A 24,418-nucleotide genomic window follows, 5' to 3' on the forward strand; every position below is an offset into this window, starting at 1 on the left:
TTTGGGCATTGCAGTCCGGATTCGTACCCAGATTCTCACTTTGCGCGGTTGCTATTTACCGTGGGTTGGCTGCTGAAGAGGCTTCAGGTAGTTTGGATCTTTGTGGCTCAATATTAAGGATGGATTCCTAGGATAACAATAAAGCTGAGGGGGCTGGGTTACAGATACGCATAATTAATAAAATCAGAAGACACGGGGCGCCTGGGTGGCTCAGTGGGTTAAAGCCTCTGCCTTCAGCTCAGGTCATGATCTCAGGGTCCTGAGATCGAGCCCCGCATCAGGCTCTCTGCTCTGCGGGGAGCCTGCTTCCCCCTCTCTCTCTCTCTGCCTGCCTCTCTGCCTACTTGTGATCTCTGTCAAATAAATAAAAATCTTTTAAAAAATTAAATTAAGAAATCAGAAGACACAAGAGGCTTTCTGGGTTTAAACAGTTTGTGTGGAAATCACATGAATTCTTAGCCTCTTTCTCACCATATCACATTTCTACCAACATTTATGTGCTCAACCCACTTCTGTGGAACACCCACAATTTTGAAGAAATACCAATTTTTTTCAAGGAAATAAGGCACTGGGGGAATTCTTGATTGCCACAATTGTAACAGTGCATCTGATGTGTTTAGTACCATAGACTCTAGCATGAGTAAAATACGCTCCAAATTATTTTTCATTGACTTTTTCCCTTAAGAAAGCATATCAGGGGGCACCTGGGTGGCTCAGTGGGTTAAGCCTCTGCCTTAGTCTCAGGTCATGATCTCAGGGTCCTGGGATCGAGTCCCGCATCGGGCTCTCTGCTCAGCGGAGAACCTGCTTCCTCCTCTATCTCTCTCTCTGCCTGCCTGTCTGCCTACTTGTGATCTCTCCCTGTGAAATAAATAAAATCTTTAAAAAAAAAAAAAGAAAAAGAAAAGAAAGTATATCAGAATGCAGATGAATGGTATTATTAAGAAAAATGTTGACTCCGTTCTCATTCTAAAAGTAAATTATTCAAAATCTCTGCCCTTTAGACGAACTCCTCCAACTGATCAAAAACACCAGTGTGTCATGATGCCATGATTGAGAATCAGTAGATTATTATTCTGAGTTAGTCATTCTTTACAGCGAAATATTTACAGAAAAGATGCTTCTGATTATTACTACCATTCATTTAATTGCTAGAAATAGCGTGTTGACATTGGAAGGGCTTTTTTCTAATACTTTAACTTCTTATAAGTAAACTTCCACTGAAAGTGAAGATGTAGCCAGCCCCAAGATCACAGGCCTCTTAGAGGATTAGTGTGGTGCCTTTTTGTAGGAAGGCTTTTCCCCCTCCATGAATATTCATGGTTTCTCTGTTACCTTACAACTTGGCATTATTGGTGGAATGTTTTGTGAACAGAAAACCAATTTTGGATATTTAGCATAAAAATCTTTCTTTTTTTCTTTTTTGAGAGAGAGAGAGTGTGTGAGCAGGGGTGAGGAGGGGAGAGAGGGTAAGGGAAAGAGAGAATCCCAAGCCGACTCCATGCTCAGTGTGGAGCCCGACGCGGGGCTCGATCTCACGACCCCAAGATCACCACCTGAGTCAGATGTTTAACTGACTGAGCCACCCAGGCATCCCCAAACCCCCTTTCTTTTTAAACCAAATCCTCTTCTTTAAAGAGTAGACAAGTCACATTCAAGATTTCTGCGTGAGCCCTGCACTGGAGCAGGGCTTCATTCTCCTAGATATCACTCTCACCTCAGGAGACACCTTCCACACCTTGGTGGCCAAACACTGGCTGGGAGAGTTCCAGCTCTCTTCCTCCTGTGTTTTCTTAACCTGTGTATCCTTTGCTCACATTCTCATATGTTCTTTTATTTTGCTGTGTACTGCCTATCTGTTGACCTCTCAGACTTTACACAGACTTGCCTGGGAGGCGACTCTACAGATGAGTCAGCCAGGACACTAAAAAGTAAATAAGGAATATAGTATCTTAAAATAATTTTTTGACACCAGCCACTAGAATAACCACCTCTCTTCCTTTCCCCCTACTTAAATGGGTCTGCTTGTGTGGGAGTGTGAGGTCGGAAGACACTATCATTCCTCAGGTGTCTCAACCCAGGCTCAGGGTGGTGGAAAGGGCACAGGCTCTTCAGCTGAGCAGTGTTCAGCGAGGTTGGCAATCTCGCTGAGCCTCAGTTTCCTGGTCTATAAAGTGGAGTTGATAATAATACATACTTCATAGGGCCACTGTAAAGCTCAAATGAGATATAAACATGCTTTATAAAATGCAGATTAAATAAATAAATAAATTATTAAAAATATTATTAAATAAAATATTTTAAAAATAAATGCAGATTTAAAACTTAGGTTTTTTCACTTTTATTAAAACGTATTAATTTTAATTATTTTGTTTATCAGTTATCTGCTTTTTTTCTTAGTACTTCTCATTGGCCTAGAATCTCTCACGAATTTTCTTTATCTTCAGTATAACATGATTTCTTCTACAGATTTTTACGCTGTCTGGACTGTTACCATGATTAATAGGTTTTGTTTTTTTTTTTTAAGATTTTGCTTTATTTATTTATTTGACAGAGAGAGATCACAAGTAGGCAGAGAGGCAGGCAGAGAGAGAGGGGGAAGCAGGCTCCCTGCTGAGCAGAGAGCCAGATGCGGAGCTCGACCCCAGGACCCGATATCATGACCTGAGCCAAAGGCAGAGGCTTAACCCACTGAGCCACCCAGGCACCCCCGTTAAGGAGTTTATTAAAGAAGGCCACGGAAACCAAATACAATGGAGATTTAGGACCAGTGACCGCCAGACAGGAAACTACTACCCTCCCAGCCCTCCCTGCGATATTCTTCCCCTGCGTATTTTGAGGCATTGTGAAGTATGTGACTGTTGCTTGTCTACAGATGCACATATACCAGCAAACTATGAGTGGGTTGGAATTGCAGACGGTGCTTTACCATCCCCAGCCCTCAGATATTAAATTTTCTCCAACGTCATCCACCCAACGCCCCAGGGCTCTCCTCACAGGTACTGCAATGGAGGGACCTGGTAAACTTCACCCTGCCTGAAATTCACGGCTTGTAGCTATCCGTCTCTAAGCTGGAGTTTGGTCCCCTTCCCAAACAATTGAAAAAAACTTGAATTGAAAGGAAAAGCAAGGAAGAGAGAGGTCCACAGCTCATGCGACATGTGGGTGTTAACAAAAGATGTTTTTTTAAAAAAATCATTGATTTTCATTTCAGGTTGGTTTAACAAGAAACCAAGCCAGCTGCCCATAATGAGAGTTCACGGGCATCTGGTTGGTTTTGCAGGGGCTGCAGCCTTTTTGCAGTGAAATGGTGTGGCCTCTTGTGCTGTTAGCCTTGTGCTGCGGTGTTACCAAGTGATTTCTCCAATTCTCTTTTCTCAGTGGGCTAGAACGCAGCTGATTAAATAGGCCGTGACTCACATAAGCTCCCATGTCTTTTTTATTGACTGCTTTATGGAAATGTATCACACTCTAAAGGGTCCCCATTGTTGTTGCGGTGCACAGCTGACTGTGGAGTCCTGCTTGGCACTGAGAGATGGAATCCTACTCTGTCGTTTTTTACTGCAGAGTTGGGTGTGGGTGGGAAACAAGGGTTTAAAGGCATCTGGATGAGGAGAGAAGGATGTCTGAGAATTTCTTTTGTCTTCATCTGCCATGAAAGTTGGGTGGCCATCACTTCTAGGTAACACTTCTCTACTGATCTTATCTTTATAGCCCCACATCCTTCAGCTAAGTGAATCTTTTCTTTATATGGGCTATTCTAGGAGATTTAGTTAAGTGCTGTGGTAGAGAGAGATTATGACACGAATGTAATTCTGTTTTGTGCTGATACAATGTGATACACCCTTAGGTTTATCCAAGAAGGCCATTTATTCCCAATAAATCTAAATCATTTCTATTTTTTCATTAAGACGGTGATATCTTTTTTTCAGGTAATGGGCAAAAAGCCTTGATTTTTTTTTTAAATTGTATCCTTAAATATAAATGTTTTTGCCTTAAAATAGCAACTCATGCCATTATTTGCGGCTTCTTCCTATTTTTATCATCCTGCAGAGCATTTACATACTTTCTCTCAGGCATTAGGAAGCTCTGCAGATCTGTTCATTTGCCAGGAGGTGTGGACTCGGGCACAGAAGGCCCCTCCTGCCTCGTCACCCCAGGACCATGGCTGACGTGGTGCATCCTCAGGATCACTGGTTCTTGATCAGTAGGACCCTGAGTGGACACTGAGAAAGGAGACAGCTGGATTGCCACAATGGCTTCCTTCCCATCTTGGTTTTCTGGATTTGTCTGATAGATCATGGAGCTAATGAAATGGAGCTCGGCGTCAACATACACTGAGAATGATTCTGTTATTATAGTCACCACACAGTGCCTTCCTTGTACAGGAGACCATCACTAGAATCAAGATTGATTTGATTCGATTTCCTAATTTTTTTTTTCCAGAGCCATTTTCAAACTTCACCTATCATCCCATTTTCCCCACTGCCCATAATGGAACCAGGCAAGAGAGTTCATCAGTAGCAATCCCTTCTCATAAGAAAGCAACATAACACATCTTGCTAAAGACGCAGCACATTAAAATACCGCATTTCTAGCTCTAGTACTCTTCAGAATCTACTGGTGAATAACCAAGAGAGAAAATTCAGCAACTCATTCCCTGCCCAATTTTAGCAAACTAAGTGTGACTCTTCGGGAGAGAAGGTGGTGACGAGGCTGACCCCTAGTTTCCTAGAATTCGTGACTTAGAGTTCAAACATCTCAGCAGCATTGTGTCTTTGTTTTCTTGGTGGTGGTATTCTTGGGTTTCGGTTGGTGGGGAGAGAAAAGTTTCATGCTGTTAATGTACTGAAAGTAAATGAAATTAAATAAGCGAAGCACTGCTCATCTCTACTTCCTTCCCCCCTGGGTAATTCAATTCAAACTCTCTCTCTGATGGCAGCTCGCAGGGACTGTCTCTGTCACCCCGCTGGGGCCTGGAGTCTTAACATCTAAATAAAAGTTTCACTCAAGCATTTTTTATGCTCCTGCCAGCAGGATCAGTGAGCTGGTGTGGGCACATTAATGTAATATTCATACTCACAGACTCTCCCCGCACATGAGGCAATGTCTTCCCATTTTCATAATTATAGATGTTCCATAAAATGGCATTTAGATCTGCATTTAAAAAAAAAGGAGGCTTGGATTCTAATAGAACGTTTAACACGTCTTTTATGATTCAGACTCTCGGCATCTTTACCAAGGAGCTGTGTCTCTAAGTTTAACAAGACCTTAGAAAAGGAAAAAGGAAAAGGACAAAACTGGAAGAAGGGATGGATCCTCCAAGCTTAGGAGATCCTGTTCTTCTCATTCCCTTCCATCTTTCTGTTAATTTTTAGGCCTCTAGGAGCACTTTTTGACAGAGCTGCAGAGAGGACGGGGTCTCCTACAAAGGGCCTTCCTTCTGAGCCATGCCGGGTCCCCGAACCCAGCCACTCTGCCTTCAGGGGTTCAGTTTCTCTTTTCTTGGAGAGCGTTTTCAGAGAGGCATTGGAATTTTCAGAGGGCTGGGGGGAATGAAAGGATCCTAGACAAATGAACTTCCCTTTGCCGCTGTTCATCTCCCGTGTGCACCCTGAGACCCTTCTGGGAGGACTTATAGCAGCCACAGAGTTTGCTCACTGTAGAGCATGCAGATGAAAGTCTTCCAGGAACAAGAAAGTTGACAGTAAGGATGAGTAGAAAGAATCAGGCACTTTGACACACGAAAAAAGAAACACTCTTTGGATCTCTATGTTTAAAACTAAGTTCAAAACCGCTTAGAAGCAAAAGGTAGAATCTGAGTTGCATTTTCAACTGTCTGAAAATGTGATTTTTAAACAAGAAATGTTTTAAACAAGAAGGAAGTGCCAGCTCATAGCCACCCCTGAATAAGTGTTAGTTATTGTAGATTAAAAAAAAATTGAGCAATCGACAAAACAATGATTTCACCCAAAATCTCAAGGTATTGTATGGGTGACCCAGGTGATTTGTATGGGGTTGTGCCTTAATTTGGTTTGTCTTTTATTTTGATTTCTAAATCTATTAAGGGAAACCAAAAGAGCTTTGGTTTTGGAGACTAAAAAGAACAAACATTAGGATTCTGCTAGGCCACTCCCTTCATTTCTCCTAATTCACCTGGCTGGCTCTGTCAGAAGAGCATGCAATTCTTGATCTCAGGGTCCTGTGTTCGAGTCCCTTGTTGGGTATAGAGATTACTAAAACAATAAACTTTAAAAAGAAAGAAATATGGACTTGTATTTTTTTTTCCTCAGTCTCATGGACTTGTATATTTTTTTTAAGATTTTATTTATTTATTTGAGGGGCGCCTGGGTGGCTCAGTGGGTTAAGCCTCTGCCTTTGGCTCAGGTCATGATCTCGGGGTCTTGGGATCGAGTCCCGCATCGGGCTCTCTGCTCGGCAGGGAGCCTGCTTCCCTCTCTCTCTCTCTCTCTCTCTCTCTGCCTGCCTCTCCATCTACTTGTGATCTCTGTCAAATAAATAAATAAAATCTTTAAAAAAAAAAGATTTTATTTATTTATTTGATAGAGAGAGATACAGCGAGAGTAGGAACATGAGCAGAGGAAGTGGGAGAGGGAGAAGCAGGCTTCTTGCCAAGCAGGGAGCCCGATGCGGGGCTTGATCCCAGGACCCTGGGATCATGACCTAAACCGAAGGCAGACGATTAAAGACTGAGCCACCCAGGCGCTCCTGGACTTGTATTTTTTAAAAGGTTTTTTGGTTGTTTGCCGTTCTTGTTCCATTTTATTTTTTGAGGAGTTCATTCCTACCCATTTGTCCTTGACCCCTCCCTTCTATAAAATAAGTGTAAACCTCAGTAGTGAACAATGGGTGAGGATCCTCACTTCTCAATAAATTTATACCTAACGAAGCTGACTAGAAGTCAAGGATGTTAGCAGCATATGTTTGAAGGCCAATGCCAGGTCCAGAGTCCTCTCTCGGTAAAGGTTCTTAGACCCTTTCTCATAGTTGGACAAACCCAGGACGTGGCACTTACTGCCAGTTCAGCTTGCATAGCCCTTCTCTGTGCAAACGTAATAAAACTTATGTTCACGAGGTGGTTTTCTGTTTTGTTGTTTTCTCTTTCTTTCTTTTTTCTTTTTTTAAGAATGAGTGTGTGCATCTTACTGTCACAGAGGTGGCTGCATTTATGGTGAACTCTATCACTCATTAAGCTTTTCTCTGCTGGTAGCTATTCATTTGACTTTTGATTGTCTCAATGTGGATTATTGCATTTGGAGCTTATATCCACAGAAAATTCTTAATACTCTGGAGTCCTTTTCTTGCCAATCAGTACATATTTCGGCTACTTCTCCTTGCACCAACTAAGGTAGGTTTCGATCATTATAAGTGATTTTGACATTAGATATAATTAGGAAGAAAGAAAATTTGCTTTCTCCCCCTGGTCATATAAAAATTGTTTTATTTTGTGCTGTGTTTAAGCAACTGCCCTTCTGTGCCCCCTTCATTAATGTGGATTATCGAAAGGAGCCTAAATAAAGGAAAATCCTGTCAGGTTTCAACAAAGCATTCCGTTGTTGTTCCTTTTAGGAGTGGAAGACCTCCTAAAAGGAGCTCAAGAGCTTGATAACATCATCAAGCAAGGATACTTGGAGAAGAAAAGCAAAGGTACTGACCAGACCCACAGGTCTCAGAACGTTCCAGGAAGGAAAGGGAAAAGAGGGCTAACACAGCAGGTGCTTTTTCTATGCCCAGTTCTGTGCTCAGGAGGGGGAAGGCCCAAAGGAAGGCGGGAGAGGAAAAGAAGTCTGGTGTGTGTGTGTAGGCTGAAGAGAGAGGGCCCAGACTCTTCAGGCCACTGTGAGCTCCCTCGGGATGAGAACTTGTTCTGCTTTGCTCACCTGGTACACAACAGGTGCTTAATAAACACTTGTTGAGTGAATGAGCGATGATATTCTTGTTCTCATCTCTCAGTGTGTTCCCATATAGTAAAACTATGTTGCCAAGAGTGTAATTTTGCATCCTGTGTGAAGCAACCCAACTCCTGACCTGTCACTCACTGGATTAAAGTCGATCCTGATACCCTAGTAAGCCCGGGGTCCCAGGGTTAGCTCTCAAATGCAAACTGCCTTAGTGCAACCAAAGCCGTTCTCATGCCCCCGGCCTGGAACATCAGCTTGGTTTGCTAAAAGGCACCACATGAAAGTATCATAGAGAATTTGAAAAGTACTAGACAAGATTAGAACCCGAAAGCTATAAAGGAAGATAGATAGCGGGACAGCCATGAGGAGTCAGAACAGGCAAACCCTGTTTAGAATCTGGACCTTTAAGTGAGCGAGCCCTCTGGACTCTGAGTCAATAAGGGATAGCCTGCGGGAGTGCAAGGGAGGGTTTTACAGTCCATTAACCTAGGAAATAAAACAATAACACACTGGACTGTGTTTTGGACTTTACAGACTCGTCAGTGGCTGTAGTTACCTGAATTTATGTTCCTTACTGCTGTTCCGTCTAGATCACAGTTTCTTCGGATCGGAGTGGCAGAAGCGGTGGTGTGTTGTCAGCAGAGGCCTCTTCTACTACTACGCTAATGAGAAAAGTAAGTGTTCTTCATTTGCACAACAACATCTCACTCCTGGATGCAAGCACTTCGTCAATTCTCAAGCACTTAGATCTCAAGATAGCAGTCTTTAACTAATACCCATAAAGGGACATGCTTGGGAAAGAAAGAGGTTTGGGTAAGTAACACTTTGCCCATCCCCAAAAACTCAGCTGCCAATTTAGAAATTATTTCCCCTTTAAACGCTAGGATCGTGTGGTCAGCATATCAAAAGTTTGTCTTTGGGACGCCTGGGTGGCTCAGGTGTTTAAGCATCCGACTCTTGGTTTCAGCTCAGGTCATGATCTCATGGGTCATAGTCTCATGGGTCATGGGATCAAGCCCCAGGTCGGGTTCTGCACACAGCAGGGAGTCTGCTTGAAAGTTCTCTCCCTCTGCCCCTCCCCCCACTCACGTGCAAGCACATGCGCGCACTTTCTCTCAAATAAATAAATCTTTTAAAAAATAAAATGAAATGTTAAAAAAGTTATCTTTTATTATAACTAATAACATAATATTATCAAGGTTGAACACCTTGGCATTCTTTTTCTTTTTTAAGAGTCTCAAACTATTGGGGCGCCTGGGTGGCTCAGTGGGTCCTGGGATCAAGTCCCACATCAGGCTCTCTGCTCAGCAGGGAGCCTGCTTCCCCCTCTCTCTCTGCCTGCCTCTCTGCCTACTTGTGATCTCTGTCTCTCTGTCAAATAAATAAATAAAATCTTAAAACAAAACAAAAAAAATAATCTCAAACTCTTTATAGACGTTGATAATATTGTTAAAATATTTTTTAAAAATCTGAGAAGGATTTGAACAGGTTACTGACAGCCCAGAAATAGAACCCCTGGGCTCTCAACTTTACCCTACTGAGTACCGGGAGGTAGTCCAGTGGGCATCCCTAGAGCCATGAAGTGTTGAGACCTAAATGGTTGCTGTGCCCAGGAGACATCCTCCAGCCAGATGGCAGCAGCAGTGAAGTGTTGACTCAGGCCAGAGGCAGCTTCTTAACGAGCCACCACTGAGTCCATCAAGCACAACCCTCAGATGCTATCCCTAGAAGACCTCCCGTCCGTGCTTAACAGTCACTCAGTTTGTGAGAAGGAACAGGATACAAGCACAAATTGGAGGCAACCACAATTAAATACAAGTTAAAAATCATCACTGTAAGTGAATACGAGCTTTCAACGAGGAACCCTCCTACTGACTCTAACTAGCCCCAGGAATAATTCTACGAAGAAAGATAAGGAAGGAAGGAAGGGAGGGAGGAAGGGAAGGAGGGAGGGAGGGAGGGAGGGAGGGAGGAAGGAAGAAAGGAAGGAAGGAAGAAAATCAACGTGTCAGTTCTTGTGGGGGCTTTCTTCAGGCTCTGCCCCGCTTGGCATAGAGGCCAGTGACTCCGAGTAAACCCTTCTTTTTCCTTCCAATCATGCTCTGTTTCTCCCCTCTTCCTTCCTTCCCAGGACTGTGCATCTCCCAATGCCCAGATACCCAGTCCCGGGGAATAATCAGATATCTACCCAATGGTCTTCGGATTTCCTGTTCCTTTGTTATTAAGGTAGCAGAAAGAATTGCAGCTTTGCTAAATGACTTGGCCTCCTTACGATTTGCCCTTTGGGCTTCAAGGCAGTTGGCTCACCCTGCCTTTCTGCCAGCCACAGGTATCACTGACTTCATCTTGGATTCACCCTCTTACATTCCCCAGAGACTTTCCCATCCAGGGGTTTAGTGTGAAGCCCTACTTGGCCATCATAGCCGCATAGCTCAAAAACCATGCCCAGCTTTCCATCCAACCCCCAGACCACTCTCCAGCCCAGCAGCCACAATTTCTTCCCCGAATTCTAGGTGTAAAAGCCAGCCAGGGGCTATTTTCTTATTTTAAACCTTCCAATTAATACAACATTTACATAATTGTAAAAACATTTTCATTTCCTTTGCATTTAAATAAGTGGTTGGCATATCTGAATACAAAGCCAGGAACCACGTTCATTCATTCAGAATCCTCTGTACTCAAGGTGAGAGAGTAGGAGAGGGAGAGGCTTGGAGACTTTTATGGACCATTTTGCCGTCAGGGTGAAATAAAACCTGGTGACCAAAGAAACAACAAAACATTTTAGTGGCCAGTTAGAACAAGGAGAGATACTTTAAGAAAAAAGATTCTGGTGTCAAAAAGCACTGTTGCATGGCTCCCTTCTCACCAGTTACTTCTTATTGTGCCCAAGACATTTTTCTTAGCAAGTGTACAGTGTGTATTTCTTTTAGCTCAACCAGGTAAAGATAGAGTATTTTTCTTTTCTTTTCTTTTCCTAATATTGTCATCACACTGCCACCTTTCATCCTCCTCAAAAAGCACGTATTAAGCAATCCATTGCACATGATAACAGGACACAAATCATCACCCAGACACTGTGGTTCCCCTCCTCTGTATGTTCTGCCTGAACCACACCAGGAGGACACACAATCATTGGGAACCAGCCCCTCTTTTCCTGTTCCTATTAGTTTATTTTTTTTTTAAAGGGAGTGACAGGCAGAGTTGTCTCTCCTTTCCTTCCCTTAGTCCTGTTCCTCCTCCTTCATTGCCCAATGATAATTAACAGTTCTCTGCTACTTCCCAATTTGACCTCTGGGAAGGGGGATAAAATACTGAGTTTTAATTATTCTCCCTCTAGCACCAATTCCCACCCGACCAGCAGGAGGGGGGAGAGCAGTCCAGCCCAAATGCTGCATAGGGCAGAGGAAGAGATCCCGGGAACTCATCATGCCCCCTGCGCTGCTGTCCCTCCCCTCAAATGTGAGCTCTGGCGGCCCTGATGATAATGTGCTACAGTTCTCTAATAGCCTTCCAGAGCCTCACGTTTACAGCCACACTCTCCCTGCTGTAATAATTCCTTCCTCCTGTTATTATAGATCTCTTAACATTCTAATAAATTCTCTGTCTCTGTTGTACTCTTTTGGCAAAACAACCTTTCATGTTGCATTTCCCTAGCTTGGCAGTGATCTCTGCCTCACTGTCAAGGTAGCCTCTTCTTAAGCTTCCTTAATAACCTTTCCTTGACTGTTGTGGTTCCTCGGGGATGCAACAGCTGTTTCGGTGCTTTTATCTTACATTCCAGAGAAGATGCCTTCCCTTGGTGGTTGCATCTCTCTAGGGATACAGGGAGCTTTCCTGTCTTGCAGGCAAACAGCCCAAGGGGACCTTTCTCATTAAGGGCTACAGTGTACGGATGGCCCCCTACCTGCGAAAAGATTCCAAGAAAGAATCCTGCTTTGAACTGACCTCCCAGGATAGGCGAAGCTATGAGGTAGGATGAGCCGAGGAGATGATTGTCCTCATTCGTGTTGTAGTTCTGCTCCATGCTGCCTGTGAGCCGGGGATGCTCTGCTGGGTTCCATCCTCTCTCTGTCACCCGCTCATTTCTTACCAGGACCTTTCTTTCTTGACATGTCTTCACCTTTGCTCTGTGATGCCCTCCTTCCTCCTCTTTATGGTCCCTTTCATCCCAGATACTGCCTTTGGTTGGTTTCCGCCCCTCATCCCCCCGCCCCCACCTTCCCAATCTCACTCCATAGGTGAGAGTCTTGTCTGTGGGAGCACACAATCCAGTTCCTTATTCATCATCTCTGATTTCACACCTTCAATTCCCATTCTCTGTATTTTTTTAACTATCTTTACTTCCTTCCATGAAACCCACCAAAAGAAAACTCTGACTTTAGAATAAAAAATAAGTTATTTTCCCAAAATCATCTTGCTATCCCAAATAATCTTCCTGTGTGTAGACGCATTGTATATCTCTGGAAGAACTCCTAAAACATTGGAGACAATGATTAGTGGCAGTAACAGTGATAACTGGAGGGACAATACCGGGGTTGGGGTGGGAAAGGCTTATTCTTTACTGTGTTCATTTTATATATTTTGACATAATATAGTAGGTAATATAAGTAAGGCATTTATTAACTAAGGAAATTTTTTAAAATTCTATGGGAATGTCATGATTTTCTCCAAAAGCATATTTTTACATGTATATACACACACATACAAATATTGTTTCCTGCTTATTGGTCATTCCTATCTTATCATGGTTTTACTAAAACAATTTGGAAAAATTTTAGCTAACTCATAAGAAAGAGAAAAGACATGCTAAGATTAATATTAACCACTTGAGTAACCCTAGGACTCTTCAATTGCTTCTCAGTACTCATCCTTTTACGTTTCTACAGTATCTTAAACCTCATTTTGATAAAATGACCTAGGTCTTCAATATGGAATTTTTAAAAAAGGTACTTTTTTTCAATTAAAAAAAAACAACTTCATTCTAGAAAGTTGATAGATAGATAGATAGATAGATGTGTGTGTGTGTGTGTGTGTGTATATGTGTATATATACACACGTATATATGACAGATGTGCACTGGGCATGTATCTAAGTTATTTTTATTATTCAGTATTGATGGTGCCTCCTTCAGATAAAAATTTATATGACAAGTCTGAGTCAATTTCCTTAGACATTTCTTATGGAAATGAGTTTTTAAGAAATCGAGAATGACAATGTCTATTAATAAGTATTAAGCAGGAATCTAGGTTTCTTATACAGCACATATCTTTATCTTACCCTAATGGCGAGATAATAAAAATGTTTTTCAGGAACAGTCATTTCAAGATGATTCATTTGAAATAAAAAATTACTAAGGCTTGATGCTTGACTAGCTTGTTTTGTGACTCAGAATGTAGAGTTTATTTACTTCTTCTTTTCTTTGGCCCATTGAATCCAAGTCGTTATCATGGTCTGTGGATTCTTCCTCTACAATATCCTTTGGATCCTCCCTTTCTTACTTATTCCCACGGCCATCACAATAGTTGTCCCGACCACCAGAGGACCAGTGAAATAGCCTTCTAGCTGGTCTTCTGTCTCCAAGTTCTCCCTTTACGAATCCCTCCTAGCCACAACTCTTGAAAGAATCTCCCACATCTTTTCCTAGAAAACAGGAAAATTCTGTCTCTCCCTGTTTTAAAAAAAAAAAAGAAAATTCTGTTTTTTACTAGGAAATAAGAAAACGGTGGTTCCCTATTGCCTACAGTTTAAGTCTGAAATCCTAGCAGTCAGAGCCCCTTCACCATTTCCTCCTGGACCCGCAGCATCCACGCATCACCTGGTACTGTTCTCCATTCAAGCTCATCTGCCTACCTTCTCCCCTACACAGTGGTCTCATTCCTGATCTTCTGCACGTGGTTCCCTCCAACACGCCATTTCGACCAACTCTTTTAAAATCCAAGCAAGGGGATTTGAGCCTGAGTGGCTCAGTGGGTTAAAGCCTCTGCTTTTGGCTCAGGTCATGATCCCAGGGTCCTGGGATCGAGCCCCACATCGGACTCTCTGCTCAGCAGGGAGCCTGCTTCATCCTCTCTCTTTGCCTGCCTCTCTGTCTACTTGTGATCTCTGTCAAATAAGTAAGTAAGTAAGTAAGTAAATAATTAAATAAATAAATAATCCGATCAAAATAGTATTACTTGCACCAGCTTCCCTGGCTTTGCTCCAGGCAAAAGAAGGTGCTCCTATGTTCTCTCAGCCCCTGGCTCTTCTCAAATGCACCTACTCCGCAGGTTCCCATCTCAAGTGTGTATCTTTTCTCCATCACTGATACATTGTTCTTTAAAGTCAAGAGTTTGGGTTTGCTTTTTTTCCCTGTAAACTTTTCTCCAAAAAATGCCTGATGAATGTGTGGATAATCGAATGAACCCACGTGAACGTGGACGTCTGGACTCAGAGCAGTCCGCGTTGGGTGTACAGAATGACTGACGAGAAGTATCACTTCGAGTAAGATTTTGATTCTTGTTTTCTAAATATTAAGCAGACAGAGAATCCTCAGCTTTCAACCTGACTCTGCAGCTTGACGCCCAAGGCTCTTCTCTTTAAACCTCCTTGTAGGATTCATGGAAATTTTGTGAATTCATGAAGGTGATAAATTAATTCACTAATTTTTCTCTAGTTTACAGCTGCCAATCCAGCCGAAGCCAGGGACTGGGTGGATCAAATCAGTTTCTTATTAAAGGGTAAGTATCCTTATTACCGAAACAACACTTGCATAGATTTGCAGTTGAAGTTGTACTGTGTAAATATAATCCCAACCTTCAATCTGTATTTTGTTTTCTATTCGTTCTCCCTCCTACCATCCCTCATAACACAAATAGTACCATGTATGAATCAGAAGATAAAAAAACCATCAACCTGGAGATGACCTCTGTAGTATTCGTAATCACTAGAAAAGGAGCTTCTGAAAACCAGCTCAGCTCAATTTGGTGTCTCCCAAACCCTTGTGTTCTGGAAAGGAAATCCATGATATCAAATGTGAAGTCACCTAGGTGCATTTTAGGCCCTGAATCTTCTTGTTTGAAACTCAGCAGGAAGTATCAAGGTGGCCTTCATCAAGAGGGACATTAAAAGCAAACTCTTCTTTCCCAAACCACAGTAAAATATCCCTTGCTTTGGGATGGGAAGAGTCCTGCCTGAAGATGTTGAATGACCGCTCCTAGAGTACCCTCTGCTGGCCAGCCAGCAGGCACAGCAGTGACAGTGGCCCAGGAAGGCTCATCTGGGAGTGGCCTGGCAGGTAGAAGCAGCCAACCTGAGTCTGTCACTTGGCATCAGATAACCCATGCTAGACCATCATGGCAGGACCCTGCCGCTGCAGATAAGCAGAAGCGCCAATGCTGTACTCGGCCCAAGACCCAGGGAGAAGCGCACCAGCCTAAAAACACCAAGCCTTTTCGTCTCTTTTTTTTAAATTCTGCTATAAGGTTTTATTGTAGATAAAAAGAAGGAAGCACCAGAGCTTTAATTACAAGAATTGCCTATTTTGCTCAGTTTATGCCTTTGCTATCACAAAAACAAACTATTGCATCTACCAAGAGCATCACGTATAATAGACTGGAACTAGGCAAACAGGAACATTGATGGCAAGACTACAGGGTACACTCTCATCTAGGTGCCGTGGATTTATGCGTGTAATATACCCCTAAGTGTGTAAACCTCAATAAAACTCAAAGCAGCTTTATTGAGCTGTACCCTGTGGTACTTTCAGAATCCCACATTGAAGAAATTATTCATTCCATTTTATTTTAAAACAAACAAAATAATAACATATGGTTTAAGCCACAAATGTGTCTTTGATCCCTTCCTCATACGAGGTGGCACCAGAATTCCAATGAAGATTGTTGCAAAATCTTTATTAAATGCCTAATCAAGCCAAACAGTTTTATTGTGTTTTGAAATGAACGTCACATGTCTCTCCATCCATGCCTCCCCCAGAGGACCCCGTCGGCACTCGCCCATCCTGCAGAGGCCCCTTGCAGGGTTTCAGAGAGGCTTCTGTACTAGACGTCTGAGAGCAAACCTTCCCAGCTCCCCATTAAAATAAAAAACCAATCTCCCTCTCCTGCCCTGTGCTCCCCAGTGCTGGAACGGCTCAACATCCTCTCCGCCATGACCCACTTTGAGGTCAGCCAGACCCCACGGTTGCAAAAGGACATGGTAACCACACACCTCGGCCATTCCATGTGGTCTCGCATGACTGTTACATTTTTCTGAATCTTACTTTCTCTTCCTGGTCCACTCTTGACCGTTTTTTCTCTTTACAAACAAACTTGTCCAACATTCTGCAGTGAGACCATGCAAGGGACGAGCTTCTGACAACTCGGCTACCCTCCAGGAGCCACCATCACTCCCAGGGCTCTTCGTGGCCTGGGGAGCCACAGGCCATCCCTCGCCCTTCCTCTACATGGCAAACAGTGCACAGCGCACTGGCATCTCCTCTTCTGGACTTATCCTCATCCCTTTGCCTCATGTGCTCATTTGCACCCTCCTGCTTTCCAGAGCTGCTTCATCCTGATCAAGTTTTATTGCAAGGAAGGATTTATGTTGATGGTTTAAACCTGACACAGTGCTAGTCTGGCCTTTTCTGTAGATTTCCTGGCACCAAGGCTCACATTAGAAATAACAGCACTTAACCTAGCGTTTCATTTTCTTTTGACATATTTTATTCTCATCCCTCCTCCTCCTTCTCTCCTTCCCTGCCTTATTCTTTCCTTTTTTCTCCTCATGTTGATACATTTCTCATCTCTACCCTGGCAGATCTGAGCTCCTTAACCATTCCGTGTGAAGAGGAGGAGGAAGAAGAGGAAGAGGAAGAGACGTATGATGATATTGATGGTTTCGATGCCCCAAATTCTGGTTCCCAATGCAGACCTGTCATCTTGCCTGGGAGTGCGGGGCTAAAAGAGCCCACAAAGGAGAGAGAAGAAGATATTTATGAAGTCTTACCAGGTGAGGAATGTTATCTTCTGATTATCTTCTATTAGTTTCAGAAATCCTTGACCTGGTGGTAGAATGTAAGTTTAAAACCTCAAGAGGAAGCCAGATCTCTGAAGAAGAGAATATAGGGAAACTTACATGGAGGTTCTGAGATTCCCAGTACAAAAGTTCTCCCTTGCTCTGGGAGCAAGATGAAGTGATCAGAGCGTGTCTTTCACCTTTGTCATATGAAGTAAATTATTACCTATATTGACAAAGTGAAAGAGTCAAGGCTACTCATGTTGGCCTTCACCAGTTTACTCTGGATCTCAAGGTGGGTCATCCGAGCTCTCTAGTTACAACTTCTTTTCTGTGTAAATGTGAGAGTGATATAAAGTCGCCTCAAATGATGAAAGTTGTGAAAAGCCTAAAGGAATACAAGTAGGTGCTGAGAAAACTTGTCAGTAACCAAAGACCCTGAGAGAGCACAATTCCTCAGTACCCAGTTCAGACGTGCCACAAATGTCATCGCCTCTGTCATACATGCGCCCGTTTCCTCTGCCCGCTGTTACAGCAGGCCCATGTACAGATTTCCCTTCCTCCAAAGGCTTGATAACTGGCAGCTCAAAAAATGTAGAGTCATCACTGCCTCCGCATAGCCCCTTCTTGCGGGAACAACAGCAGCTGTTGAACAGCGAAGAGCACAGTGGGGGTCAGACTGTGGAAAACCGAAGCCTGAGCCTTTTAATTGGGAGGTAGTTAGACCACAGGAATGCTGAATCTTCAAGTCCATTCAGAAAGATCGCTCCTGTGGAAATCTGCCAGGAGTTCAGTGCTCTGCTGAGAAATTCGAATTAAGCTGGAATTTATAGCAATTTAAACCTCGATCCCAGATGAACTTAGGAACTAAGGTGAACCTAACGTTCAGGCCCCTAAAGACAGGACTGGCTGCTTAAAAGCTGGGTCAGTGAGCAACTTGCATTTCAAGCTTCCTAAGAAGAGGGTCCAACCCTGTCAATGCTGCAGTTGTCTTTTCCTTTGGGGGCAGGGCTCGAGGGGGCCAGGGAGCCACATCATTGCTTCCTGAGCCAAGGAACCCGGCTGCCAGGCCCCCTGTCTCCTTCTTGCTGCAGACCTCGCCCACCTCCCCCACACACCCGGGAGAGCTTGCTTCTTCTCCTAGCACTCCCAGCCTCTGCCAGTCCCGACTTCCCGAGCCTTTTTGTTGTGTTTTATTATGCAAATGATATCTTGGTTGAGGTCGACCATTTCTTGTGTCTGAAGTTAAAAAAAAAAATGATAATTTCCTCAGCAAGTCATCGTCGTTAATGAAGTTTTACAAAAACAGATACAACCAAAGGAAAATAAAATTTCACAGGTGATAAATTTTTCCAATTTCCCTGGCAGAATTCGATAGGATTGTTAAATTAAGAGTGAAGGTGTCTGTTAGAAAGCAACGAGCAGTGATGGGTAATTTTATAGAGTGGAAAATTGAATCAAATTGCTACATTAAAACACAGCTCCTCTGAGAATCTTCCTTTTCACAGTCTGCTCCATTGCAACAGCAGGGTGCAGAAATGGATCTAATTCACAACACTCCCTAAAAGGAGATGTACTCCCCAACTTGGCCAGAATCTTCTTAGGGAGCTCACATTCCACTCAGTCCCATCCAAGGTGGGGGGTGGGGGGGGCTGGGGGGCAGATATCCAGGCGACACTCCACTTTGGGTTACAGCTGTGGAAGAGTGCTCTGGGAAAGCCTCACTGAACCACTCAGCCCTCGGGGGAGCAAAGAAGGGCCTTTCCATGTGCCAGGTTTAGTTCTTGGAGGAGGGGGCTGTTGCTCAGAGCCAAGAGCAAAGGAGCCTCAGGAAATAAGATGAGTTTGAGACTATCACCTTACCCCAGATGATGGGTCAGAATGCAGGATTGGGTTCTCAATGACCATCTTTCCTTTGCCCCCTCAACTCCTACCCTCGGCCATCCCGGGACGGCCGAAGGTCCCAGGACATGCCTCCGAACTTCGCACCAGTTCAGATTATCCAAGTGGACTCTAAGGGCATGGACACCGACCTGCTTTCCCAAGAAAAGCCACTTCACCTATGCTTACAGCAGCTGTCCCCTGAAAGTGAGGAAGGCCATACTGCAGGAGAGCAGGGGTCTCTTTCTTCAGGCTAGGGAACTGCAGCTAACTAGCTTACATGTTTCCAAAGGACAGTGCTGCTCCTTGCAAACAGGTTCTTTCCCGAAAAGAACCACCTATCCATCACAGTTTTGAGAGACAGCATTGGAGGTGGGCTATATTGGCATTTAATGATGATAAGAATATTTCAGCCCCGAGTCTCGATTCTCCAGCTTCCCAGCGATGCCACCCAGCTTGTTGCTTCTGGAATTTTCTGTTCACTATACATGTGCCACAGTACCAGCCCTGGAGGAACCGAAAGGGAATGTGAGGGCAGCTGACATTGCCAACCTCTGCTGCTGTGTCACCAGATCTCCTGAGCAGCAGCACGGGTCCTGCAAGTGAAAGTGCTGGCCCTGAGTCAGAACGGACGTGCTCGGCCACCTGCTAGCTGTGAGACCTTGAGCAAGTGATTTGCCCTCTGTGTGTGTTTGATTTTTTCCCACCTGTCCAATGGGGATAACAGTAGTTCTTGTCATAGAGGGATGCTGTGAGAAGCCTAGAACTGGAGTGTGTAAAGCACTTAGAACAGATACTCCGGCATACAATGAGTACTCAATAAATGCAGGCTGTTAGTAATTTGGTGGTGTTTAAATAGGAAGTGTTACCTCCTTGAAAAATTGAGGGATGGCTAGTTCCCCGCCTCCACCAACCAAACCTGAGACAGTCCAGTTGGACATTATCAACTCTATGTATGAAGCAGGTTAAATTGAGAATCCTGAGCAGATGGAACGTGGAGCACACCTTCTGCTCAAGGCCGTGTTTACTGCAAAGACAGGTGCTGGGTGGAGGGATGGCCAACGGTAACGTTGGATTGTGCTAACACTGCATACCCATCAAAAGTCAGATGACTTGGGGTTTCAACACTTGTTTCATTAAAACAGGTAAATGTGCTTTGCAGAGAATACTTAGCACTGATGGTTCCGCTACTCCTCCTTCTTTGGGCTGGGGCCTACACAAGCTTCATGGTCTCTTTGGGAAGGCCATGTAAGTGAGATCTCCCTTCTGTAACAGAATATCACTGGTCTTCCTGGTACAGAGAAAAGTGCTTGTAACACATACCAAGTCAATACAAAAATGTTTTTTCCTAGTCAAAATAATGTATGGGTCATCAAATTAAATGCACTACTTCCCATTGATCATGGGATAATTAGCACTTGCTACGTGGCTGGCACTGTCCTTCCCATGAGGGAAAACCAGAGCGCTCGAGGTTTTCAGCCAAGACCACAAAAATGTTAGTCCTGGGTAATATGGTTTCAAGGTTGGTATCCGGTGGGATTTCTGAACATCCGTGTTGAGCATATGGGGGCCCTTGATTTTTAAGATCTCATTTGCAGTAGATTAAACTATAGGGAACTACCACAAAGAAATGCTAAGGCAATCTGCGGAAGATGGGAGGCTTTCCTGAGCTCTCTCTCACCCCTCCCCGGAAATTATTTTATAGGCTAGCACAGGCCCAGTTTTGTGATTCAGTATTCCATAAAAGGACAACTTTTATCAGGTTTCACTTTGTCTGGGGCCTCAAAGCTGGAATCCAGCAAGGCGCCTGAGACCATTAAGGCTTTAACTGGGGCCTTGTCGCAGCTGCAGTGACAACCAGATCTGGCTGTGTCCTCCGGAGACATTTCGGGAGAGCAAACGGGGAAGCGAGACAATGAGTTCTCCCCAGGAATTTCTGTGCGCATTCCGACGCTGCCCACACTGCCCCAGAGACTTATTACAGACCCAGAAACCAGATTGCTTTATAATAAAGCATATAACTGGGTGGGGGTTTTTGTTTTTGGTTTTTAAATTTGAGTCAAATGGAAACAAGCATTCTGTGGAATTATTTTTTCCCCCTTAACTGTTGTCCAGACCCACAGGAAGAAGAAATGACGAGAGTAGGTCCAAGGAAAGAAAAATACAGACACCAAAAACACAAAAGTTGATGAAGAAAGGGATTTTCAGTTTCACAGAAAAGCAACCTGAGCTTCCTGGCTCTTTCTGTCTCTCATTCCCATGCACCCTGGGCCCCAGCCACAAGGTGCTGTTTGGCCAGCGCCAGAGCCAGAATCATGCTGGAGCTTTTTTCACCCAGAACATCCTCCCTGAGCTCAGCCGGTAAAACCCTACGCCTTCCGCTCAAACGTGGCTCCTGAGTGACACCCTCCCAGATACGGAAGCAGAACTGAGCTCCGTTCCAGCCCTTCCAACGGTGATTGGTATTCAGGTCTTTCTCCTCCAATTAGTAGGTGCTCAATTATTATTTGTGAAATTAAATTCAGCGCATTCCAAGTGTTGCAGTTAGCACAAATTAGATTTAATATCGTGTACGTCAAGGCCCATACCACAGAGATAGGATGCAAATATTCTGAGGCAACAGTTGAGATTAAAAACTACACAACAGAGGATTAAGTGTGTTATTAGCATCTTGCTCATATTTTCCGTGTTGTGTGAAGAGGTGCTGTAGCCCCCACAGATTTATGGCGTATCTGCACCTGCTGTGGAGCGCCTTCCGTTTCCGCTTTCCCGCGTGCGGTCTCTATACCCCGAGTCTATCTGCATTTCTGTTGCATCTGTCACCAGAGCACCTTGACATCTGGTTGCACGTTGATACATGTGGCATTTTTTTTTAAAGCTTCTGTCACCTTGCTTTGTTTGGGGGAAGTGATTTCCCTCTTTCTGATCCAGTCATTTTTTTCCAGCGTTGTTCTCAGTCCAGCCGATGCCAGAAGTGTCATGGGAAGCTGGCTCCTCTCCGTGCTTCCGCCATGGAGTCAGTGTCCTGTTCCTTTCAGCCTCTCATTAGTGTCCCTGACATTGTGCCAAGAGTGTTGATTGAAATCAACTCTCTGGGTACTGAGGCTCATTTGTGATGCCCGGTGGTTCTCTCACATGTTCGCACAGCTCACAGAATCTTCCTCAACTGTTTTCCCAGTTGAGATGAGATATTTGGGAATCAAGTAGAGCATTTAATGTAATAAGTGGACAGTAATCTTTAGAGGTTAATTTGTTTAAAACCTATGTAAGGTTGGGGTCCCATATGCCCTGTTAGGAGCGAGGACCATTATAATCTATTACTGTTTAAAGTTGAGCTAGCACATAAATTTTAATCCTCTCTTAAATGAAGATGTATTCCAGTAGGTGTAATGCTAAAATGCCTAATAATATTCTTATAAAGAAGTTCAACAAGCTCTTTAGCCTAAAGAAAAATTTTTTTTCAAAATAATCTCTTTAAAATTGAAGGTTCATTTTACAGATGAAAAAAAAGAGAGAGGGAGAGAGAAAGAGAGAAATCTAGCTGTTTAACCCGCCCTCTTTCGTGAGCAAAGAGACATTTCTTTCTGTTGTCACGTAATTGGTTTTCTTGACTTTGGAGTTTAAAAGATGCCAGTTTGATCTCATCAAAGGATCCGAGGTAGAGTGTCTGCCTCTCTGTATTGTGCTCTCTGCCACTGGGAAGGTGCTGAGAGCTGCTGCCTTTCCCCCCAGCTTGGAGAGCCGTGCCTTCATACTCTCCATGGTACCTCCATACTCACACTTTCAAAGGCACAGCACCCAGCCTCTCGCATCCGTAGCTAGGCTTCTTGACTTGAGCCCACTTTCAGCCACCCGGGAAGGTCAACATCAGGTAGAACAGATGTGGGCATTAGAGCTTCCCTCTTCACCTCCATCACGGAAGAGCTCAGTAATGGTGTTGAATGATATATAAGACCTATGGCAGGTGTTCTGCTTTCCTTCTAGGTGACTCCACAGGCACAGTGGGAATCAGAGTATCTGGTCTGGAATTGAAGAGCATAGAACAGATTTTTATTTTTCCCATTTTTGTACCATGCCTAGATTAAGTGCTGTTGCCTGAAAGGATAAAGGAATCAAGTTTAGTTTTCATTTTTATCATTGCAAATACATTTACATTCTCCTATTTTACAAATGCAAAGAGCAGGCAAGCCACTTTCAATAATTTATTTTAAAATCAATGCTAATGAGGTTATGTCTCGTCAGTGGCCGAGTTTTACAATAAAGTCTGATTTATTTAGAAAAGATCTTTGGTGTAGTTTCCCATCTAATGGTGGTGGGAAGGAGGTGGAGTCACAGGCACAGTGACCCTCCAACTTCGGATCCAATTTGTAATTCACAGCGGAGATCTGACCCAATTTACATTGATTAGAATTGGGAGGAAGAGACATCTGTGCACAGACAGCAGAGGTAGAATAAACCGTCTCTGCAAAAGTGCCTAAGCACAGTAAATTGTTGGTCTTTGTGACTGAGTTGTTTGGTATCAGCAGAAGCGACGCTCCCTGTCCAGATTATTGGGTATCTCTAAAACCGAGGCCGTACCAACTCTTCTTTTAGTGTTTTCAATCCTGTGAAATTGGTCCCATGTCAAAAAGGAGAAGCATCAGGACAGAGCAAGGAAGGAAGTGGGCAAGTAACAGGAAGACAATGTGCGAAGAATGGTGTTTAACGTGATTTATCTCAGCAAGTCTAGTTCCGGTATTTGATTTCACTCCTCCATTATCTCACATCTTTATTCCTCATGGCGGGGGGTGGGGAGCACTACAGGTGGTAAGTAGGAACTGCTGTGCTCTGAGGCCATACATGAAGGTAAGAAGAGTTGAGTTCTTTCCCCATAGACTCTTGTAAGGCAAATATATATTAGATATATGATAATTTTTTTTTAATCTGGGTGACATATGACTCATTTCCCCAGAACATCAATCCCTTACTTTTTATTTTTGCAGGAAAATTGTATCATTTTGTATGTGAAATCGATTACTTCGTTAATGTCCTATAGTGCTCTAACGTATGGTTGTACTGTTTCTTCTTACTTATGAGCTCAGAGTTTACGTCCCCCAGGCTGACATACTAGAATTCATATTCCTTTAAAAAAAACTTACATTAAAAAAAAAAAAAAGGGAACTGTCCCTAGGATATCTCCTCAAAAGTTTCATTAAGTGTCATAACGATGGGGAAACAAGCCAAGTGAGTGCCCCAAGACCCAGGAAGAGAAAGTAAATGTGGACCAAAAAACACTTAAGTATTCAATCCTCAGAATGTTGCTTATTATACCCCATTCATTGTGTATGTGGGGGAACAGGATGCACAGAGATGATGAAAAGTAGAATAGCAACTATGTTTTTCTCATCTTACTCCACATATAAAATGGCTTAATATGATTCTGGTACTCACACTTTCTTTATAAAGGCTCAATTCCTACAGTATCCTGTAGTATGAAGTCTGAGACGAAACAGGTTAATGAGGGTAAGAAACGGGCCAATCATGTTGTGACTTTGACCATCTAAACACTCGATTGGAGTTAGACAATAGCACTGACTTAGAACCCATTGTGTACCTGCAGCAATTAATTAAAAGACCATTCCAAC

At 43.5% G+C, this 24,418-nt stretch overlaps 1 protein-coding gene across 1 annotated transcript in view; it reads left to right on the forward strand.

The window, feature by feature from the left end:
• The window catches only part of SKAP1 (src kinase associated phosphoprotein 1), a 275,793-nt gene that overhangs the window by 219,069 nt on the left and 32,306 nt on the right, over window positions 1–24,418 (forward strand). The window contains exons 5-9 of the mRNA XM_032871373.1: window positions 7,591–7,668; window positions 8,513–8,596; window positions 11,768–11,892; window positions 14,575–14,638; window positions 16,716–16,907. Of these exons, the coding sequence (XP_032727264.1) occupies window positions 7,591–7,668; window positions 8,513–8,596; window positions 11,768–11,892; window positions 14,575–14,638; window positions 16,716–16,907 (543 nt within the window). The remainder of the gene's footprint in view (window positions 1–7,590; window positions 7,669–8,512; window positions 8,597–11,767; window positions 11,893–14,574; window positions 14,639–16,715; window positions 16,908–24,418) is intronic.

The sequence above is a fragment of the Lontra canadensis genome, unplaced genomic scaffold, assembly GCF_010015895.1.
Source record: "Lontra canadensis isolate GAN:19392208 unplaced genomic scaffold, GSC_riverotter_1.0 scaffold43, whole genome shotgun sequence".
Lineage (NCBI taxonomy): Eukaryota > Metazoa > Chordata > Mammalia > Carnivora > Mustelidae > Lontra > Lontra canadensis.